The 6,708-nt window shown below is 40.0% G+C and overlaps 1 protein-coding gene across 2 annotated transcripts in view; it reads right to left on the bottom strand.

Annotated features, from left to right (window-relative positions):
• Positions 1-6,289, bottom strand: part of il13ra2 (interleukin 13 receptor, alpha 2) — an 8,536-nt gene extending 2,247 nt beyond the window's left edge. The window contains exons 1-8 of one of the 2 annotated variants that reach the window (XM_007563248.2): positions 5,732-6,285; positions 5,441-5,592; positions 3,419-3,575; positions 2,631-2,751; positions 2,128-2,312; positions 1,796-1,950; positions 1,302-1,449; positions 24-147 (exon numbers count right to left, since the gene is read on the bottom strand). In XM_007563248.2, the coding sequence (XP_007563310.1) occupies positions 24-147; positions 1,302-1,449; positions 1,796-1,950; positions 2,128-2,312; positions 2,631-2,751; positions 3,419-3,575; positions 5,441-5,592; positions 5,732-5,816 (1,127 nt within the window). In that variant the 5' untranslated portion in view covers positions 5,817-6,285. Of the gene's footprint in view, positions 1-23; positions 148-1,301; positions 1,450-1,795; positions 1,951-2,127; positions 2,313-2,630; positions 2,752-3,418; positions 3,576-5,440; positions 5,593-5,731 lie in introns of both variants that reach the window. The other variant, XM_007563249.2, reaches the window with a different exon arrangement.
• Positions 6,290-6,708: the final 419 nt, after the last annotated feature.

The following is a 6,708-nucleotide window of genomic DNA, read 5'->3' as shown; positions in this document are numbered from 1 at the left end:
TGTGTGTGTGTGTTTAAACTCACATGTTGACTGCTGCCCACACGCACAGACACACCACCAGGACGACGATGATGACGACAGCGATGTAGATGTAGATCGACACAGAATTCATTTCTCGTCCCAGAGTGGTTTCTCTGCTATCCACATCTAGAACAAAAGCAAATAAAACCAGGTTTGTTACAAAGAGATATTTGATTATAATATTTGATTAAAAACACATGTTAAGCAACAAAATCCACAAAAACCTAAAAGCAAATCAGCCTGATCAAAGTGTAAAATATTCATTTCAATAGCCTTGGAAATCCAAGATTTTGATCCAGTAAAAGAGGGAACCGCCTGCAGGTGGTGCTGTAAGACAGGTTCATATAACATGCTGGATTACATCACACAACCACAATAATCTGAAACCTTACAGCAGCAGGTTGTCTGCTCGTAGAGGAATTAAGGAACAATTAAAACTTGGGTGCTGTGGTGGCGCAGGGGCAAAGCACAACCCACGTATTAAGGCCTTAGTTCTCATGCTGGTGGTTGCAGGTTTGATTCCCAGCCTGGTGAGATTTGCCACATTCCTGTCTTTCCTGTTAAACTACTTTCAAATAAAGGCCACTAGAGACAATAAAACATTTTTAAAAAATCTCAACTTCAGGTGTTTCACACAGAATTTTGCTGCATTGCCCCATGTAGCCACAAACGGTTAAATCCAAAACAGATCGCATTTAAGCGACTGAAGCAAATTTCTGATTTATTATAAAGAGAATCACCCCAAAGAAGCCAACCCAGATATTTGGCAGATTTGGTAAATGTAGGGAAAATTATATTTATGCTCAATCCTAAATCATTTTAGGGCAAATATTGTTTACAGCATCATTGGGACTTTCTGCGATCAACCCACTCTGGTAGCAACCATTCAACGTTTAATGGCTTATTTCCAGAAAACATAAATGTTTCCCATGGATTTAAAATGCTTATATTTTCATCTTTGCAGAGCAGTAAATCTAACTTTCTAGAGGAGTATTTTACACTTTGATTTAATCAAAAATCTGCAGCACAACATTGATAGTCGTCCATCTTGCCATTTTTATGCACAACAATTTTCATCAGGTGCGTCTGTTGCAGCTTATTACATTAAAAGGATATTTCTCAGTTTTAGTACCTCAGACTCCATCTGTCTGGATCATTTAACAGTAGCTCAATAGACTTAAAGAATAACACAAATTACATTTAAAAAGATTGTTTGTTGTTATTTTTATTTATCTAAATAGGCTTTCATACATGGGTGCACAGTTTTTAGAAGCGCTAACCTGGATGGCAAGTTTCAAGGCTCCAGTCACTCCAGAAGCTTTGGTCCACACAATAAGAGTTCAGTCTGGACCGAACCTTGAAGCAGTTTCTCTTACTGCTGTTGCTGAAAGGCAGAGTCAGGCTGGGCTTCTCGGTGTGAATGTGGTTCTGTCACACAGGAAAACAAGTAAAAGAAATGAATGACACAAGGGGAAGTAATATGAAAAAATGTCATTTTAAGAGCTTAAAGACAAGTATCTGATGTGATTTAAAAATTTAAAAGTGGCTCAAGCTTGGAAAATTCTTCAAAATGCACTGCAGACCAAACGCTGAGCGCTACAGTTTACATGAGATTTCAGCACTCTAATGCTGCATGTATAAGCAATACGTTTTCAAGTTCATTCAAATAGAAATGTGCTGAACCTGTGCAGAATCTTTCAACAGGATTTCCAGAAAGAACATATAAGCTGATGCAGTGAGTCTTATCAGAAGGTTCTTATCTGATCAACCATACCAAAGATATTTTTCCTTCAGCCCCCACATGATGGTGTCTCACTTCCCACTCCAGGCAGTGTGCAGGAAGCCTCCCAGTGGGATTCTCCCAGTGAAACTCCAACTCCGTGTCAGAACTCGTCTGCAGATGCAGCTTATCTGGAGCTGTAACCTTCACTGCAAAAACAATAAAGCCAAGTACAACATATCATCAAAAGGAGAAAGGAAGGAAAACCTAATCTGGTTTAGAAGAAGAAGAAGGAGAAGAAGAAAAAAAAACAATGACAGAATCAAAATATCAGGATGAGATACTAAACTAGCACGGAGCTTGCATGGCAGCTGTCATGTACACACCCTGGTTTTGAATCTGCAGGGAGAAGAATGTTGCCTTCAGGGGCCCTTCACGGGAGGAGCCGTTTACACAGAAGTAGATGTCAGTGAATTCAGGAAGATATTTTCCTGGGAAGTTGCAGCCCTTCCTGACTCCACCTGACAAAATGTAGCTGGGGCATTCAACTGCCTGATCCAGGGACCTATGCCTGGGAGAAAAACAAACAAAACAATCCATTCATCCAGGACATAATGTTTATGACTAATAAAACAAAAGAGTTGCCGCCAAAGTACAATATTTACCTGCAGTGATTTATAAGACAAGTATTGAGGTGTAAGGTGGGAAAATGAAGGAGTGAAAGTGGAAGAACTTGTGGGGCATGACGGATGAGTCACATTCAGAAAGTTTCCAAAACGTTCGTATGCAGTCATTTTTCACTAGCGAGAACCACTAGCTGTAAAAGCAATTATTTGTGAGCAAGCTAGCATCCAGCCAAAAAGCTGTCTTATTTAAGCAGGTTACGTACCAGAAATAGAGATTCTGCAGTGCGCTGGGTGGTGTCTTCAGGCCGCGTGTCCAGCTGCACTCCAGATTCTCCATATTATGGTACACGCAAATAAACGCTTTGGCTTCTGTACCCAGAAGTCCTAAACACAATAACAAAAAAAGGCACACAGCAAATGTCTCTTAAAACTTACAGCCAGAAATACTTTTGGATTTTGTAAGATTTTACGTGAGAAATCGACAACAAAGTATCATCATTGTGAAGTTAATTGGAAAACTGATGCATGGATTTAAAAAAGGAAAGGAAAAAGGAAATCACAAAATAGTGCAGAATATTAGTATTCATCGTCCAATAATCAGTCAATATTATTTTGCTAATTTTGTTTTGCAAAAGAGTTCAACCTAATATTTGATTTCTATCTATTTCTATCGACTCTGACCAGCTTCCCGGTCTCTACTGCATCCCCGCTTCATGTTTCACATGACGGTTGCATGTTTTACACGCTGGCATGTTCTGCATGCGACCGTCATGTGGCATGTGAAACGGTGGGAATGTTGTGTTGAAGGCGTCCAATTTCCACCACAGCATTTCGAATCTGTCTCAAATTGTTCCATTTTGTTTATATCTGCTAAAAAAGTTTTTTATCTCCACTTCCTAATTATGCACCAATATATTTTGGTCTATTACATACATTCACAATGAAATGCAGTCAAGTTACAATGTCTGTGATCAAATTCAAGGTGTGTCGGTGCGTCTGCAAAGCACAGCATTTTGTGCTGCAGACATGAAGCACGCATTTAGCAGCTGACCTGTGCTGGGAGGTTTCAGAATCATCTCAGTGCAGTTTTCGCTCATGATCATGGTGTTGTTGGTGCACTCTCCATTCAGGATGGTGTAAACTCTTATGTGGACGTCTTTGGACGGGTCAAACTGGGCGCCGTAGGTCCTGCTCGGGGTTCTGAGAATCTGCCAAGCCAGACATCCAGACATGTTGTTACACATCAGACATACACCTGAAGAGTTTTAACACTTGGTGTACGTTTACGTGCAAAGACAGTTGAACCAAAGGGATTAGTGTTAGCTGTCTCCAGGTTTGATGGAGTGGCCTTTAGTCCAGAACTGGCAGCAAAGCAAAGAGTTTTTTGTACTTTTTATCAGAAGGTAACAGTTGAAGTGGCGAATATCCAGTTATTTTTATTTACCTCAAAGTTACAACGCCAATCCTTCAAACGGTTGTTCAAAACAGGTTTGACAGTAGAGCCTTATGAAATAGTCTCTTCCAATATTGTACTGCTGTGCCATTATCGTCCTTGACAGTGATTACAAGTCTTGATTACTTGCACCATGCGTCATCTAGCTATTGTGTCATTTTTCTTTGGAAACAATTGTATGACAGCATGCTTGTGAGCCAGCCTGGTTCAGATCAGCACTAATGACAAGGTTGTGAAGGAATCATTCATTCATGACGTCTTGATGGCCCAAACAAGTGTGAGTAATTTTCCATTGCCAGACAAGATCACGTTTCAAGGAGCCAAAATGACAACATGACATTAAATTATAGCATTAAGCAATTCAAATGTTTCCACTCAATTAAGCGCTGCGTCTCCAAAATATTTTCATTTAATTAACTTATGTATCGTTTTTAACTGCATTATTTTAAAGATCAATATCCAGAAAGTCAGTCCAAGGCTCTGTTGGACCCAAAACAGAGGTGCAAATTTATTTTAGATGCACTTTGTCCCTTTTTTTTTAATCTTATTTTTAATCTTCACATCCATATCCAAATCTATAATCTAAAATTTGGTTATCTTTTGTGGGGTACGTCTATAATGTCACCAGTATCATCTCTCTATTTTTTCCACCCCTATTTTTGATTTTGCTGCTGTATCAGATTGTTTTCTGATCAAGGATGAAGTAAATAAGATCCTGCGGCCTCAGATGCTCTGCACCGATTGGCTCTTCAGCAGGAGAGTGGTGAATCATCACGTAGCGAATGAAGTTGTAAACCTGCAAAGCCTGAAGGAGTTCTAATAAAAAACTTGTAACAACAATTTATACTCCAGCAACTACTAATCAATTTCAACACCACTGTCCAGAAAACAGTCACTGACACTCTTTACTCGGAGGGTAAGCCACAAAATGTCATTGTTAAAGAGTTGGTTGTTCACAGAGTTTTGTATCCAAGCATATTAACAGAAAATTTAGTGAAAGGAAGAAGCTTGGTAGGAATAGGTGCACCAGCAACAAGGAGAGAACTGCAACCTTGGGAGGATTGCCAAATCCATTCCAGACACAGACGAATACTAGACATGGGCTACAAATGTTGCATGTTTGGGGTTCCATATCATCTGCTGGTTTTCTAAAGTCCACATTCAACACAGCCAAATACCAAGAAATTCCCCCAGCTGACAAGCAGTTTTATTTTCCTGCAGAACTTGCCACCTGCCCACAAGGTACCAAAAGCTGGGACTGTGGTGTTCCTGTTCTTGATTAGCCAACAAACTCCTCTGACCTTAAACCCCATAGAATATCAACCATACCTAATAAGGGCAGACACTATCAAAGCAATCTGGGCTTTAATTACACCAACGCACTAATAAACCACAGCCATTGATGCATTAATTCATGCAGGAGAAAACCCAACCAAGTATTGAATGCATAGAAATGTACATACTTTAAAACTGGCATTTGTGCTTAAAACCTCTGTTTTTGGTTGGACTGATGTGATGCTCTAAATTTTGGGTCTTCTGGAACAATCTCTATAAAATGACCATTTCAAAAAATATTGCAGTTTATGTATATATGAAAATGGAAATGGGATCAGCACTCACTTCCCAGTTGTTCTTGTATGTGTTGAAATACTCTAGCTGGTACTGAGGACGGCACTCGGTCATTTTCGTCAGGCAGCTTGGTGGACTCCAAGTAATCTGCATTTGTCCGAGGCGACCAGAGTCCAGTACTGCAAGATCCTCGGGGGGATCCACTACAAAATAAAGAGGACATCTCCGCTTATTGAGCCTCTACAGCATTTCTGTCCTTTCTTTTTTTTAAATCATAACAACGGCATTTTAGACATAATCATGCGTACTACAGCTCTCTTAATCATGTTAAAGGATGTTAACCTGTGATTGCACAGCAGCGCATGTTCCCCCTCCAGGTTATGAAGATCAGCATCAGTGAATGAAGAACACCGGATTTATTAGCCATCGGTGAAAACCAACAAATCAAGAACAAAAAAGAAGAGTAGAAAACAGAAAAACACTATAAAAATAAATAAAATCCTGAGAGATGTGATGTGACCGTGAGCTGCTCCTGACTCAGATGGATTTAACGACTATGAGGCAAATGTGCCGAAGCTTTATAAAAGTAGGCGGGTTCCGTCGGTGTAGAACAAAACTCAACTCGTTCTTCTTTTTTTCCTCCTTCTGCTGGTTTAAGGTGAATCTGAATAGTCAGCATGACTGTCGAGTCTTCCGTTTGGACCGAGAAACAAACGTATTTTACCCCTATTTCCCGTCCTCCCGTATTACTAATGTCACGTAAATCTCTCGTAGTATAATATAATGTAAGAACAAAACATTCCTGTGCCTCTCCAAATTGAATTATTTCACAAGCGTCCTGAGAAGAGCCACCCAGGCTGCTGCAGGTGCCGACAGCGAGAACAAACCAGGTGTTGTGCGCAAAGTAGTGACCTGAAAAATCACTGATCGGGTGAGACCGGCCGGGTGCGCGCCAGTGAAGGAGCGCGCTGCGGGAGCGCATTCAGGGTCGTTTTTAATGTTTTTCTCGTTGATTTCTGTAAGACAAATTATGTTAACGCCAATAAATTCACATAAAGCTACGAAAAAGGTTAAATGACACGCAGTTTCTGCATGGAATGACTTTGTTGATTCAGCAAAGTCATTTTACATTCAACAATGTTGAATGTAAAATTAAAAATTAAAAAACGTACTTCAGTCCCCTTCGGCTCTATTATAGGAAATGCATGTGAATTTCCACAGTATTTCAGCTAAACTTATCAGATTTCAGTGGCTGACATGTAGATATTTTAGATTTCTTGTAAACCTGTCTTAAAATGTAAGGAACACTGGACCTCAGT

This window comes from Poecilia formosa, unplaced genomic scaffold (genome assembly GCF_000485575.1).
Source record: "Poecilia formosa unplaced genomic scaffold, Poecilia_formosa-5.1.2 Scaffold145, whole genome shotgun sequence".
Lineage (NCBI taxonomy): Eukaryota > Metazoa > Chordata > Actinopteri > Cyprinodontiformes > Poeciliidae > Poecilia > Poecilia formosa.
The sequence above is the reverse complement of the archived record's forward strand: the minus strand, read 5'-3'. Positions and strand labels throughout refer to the sequence as shown.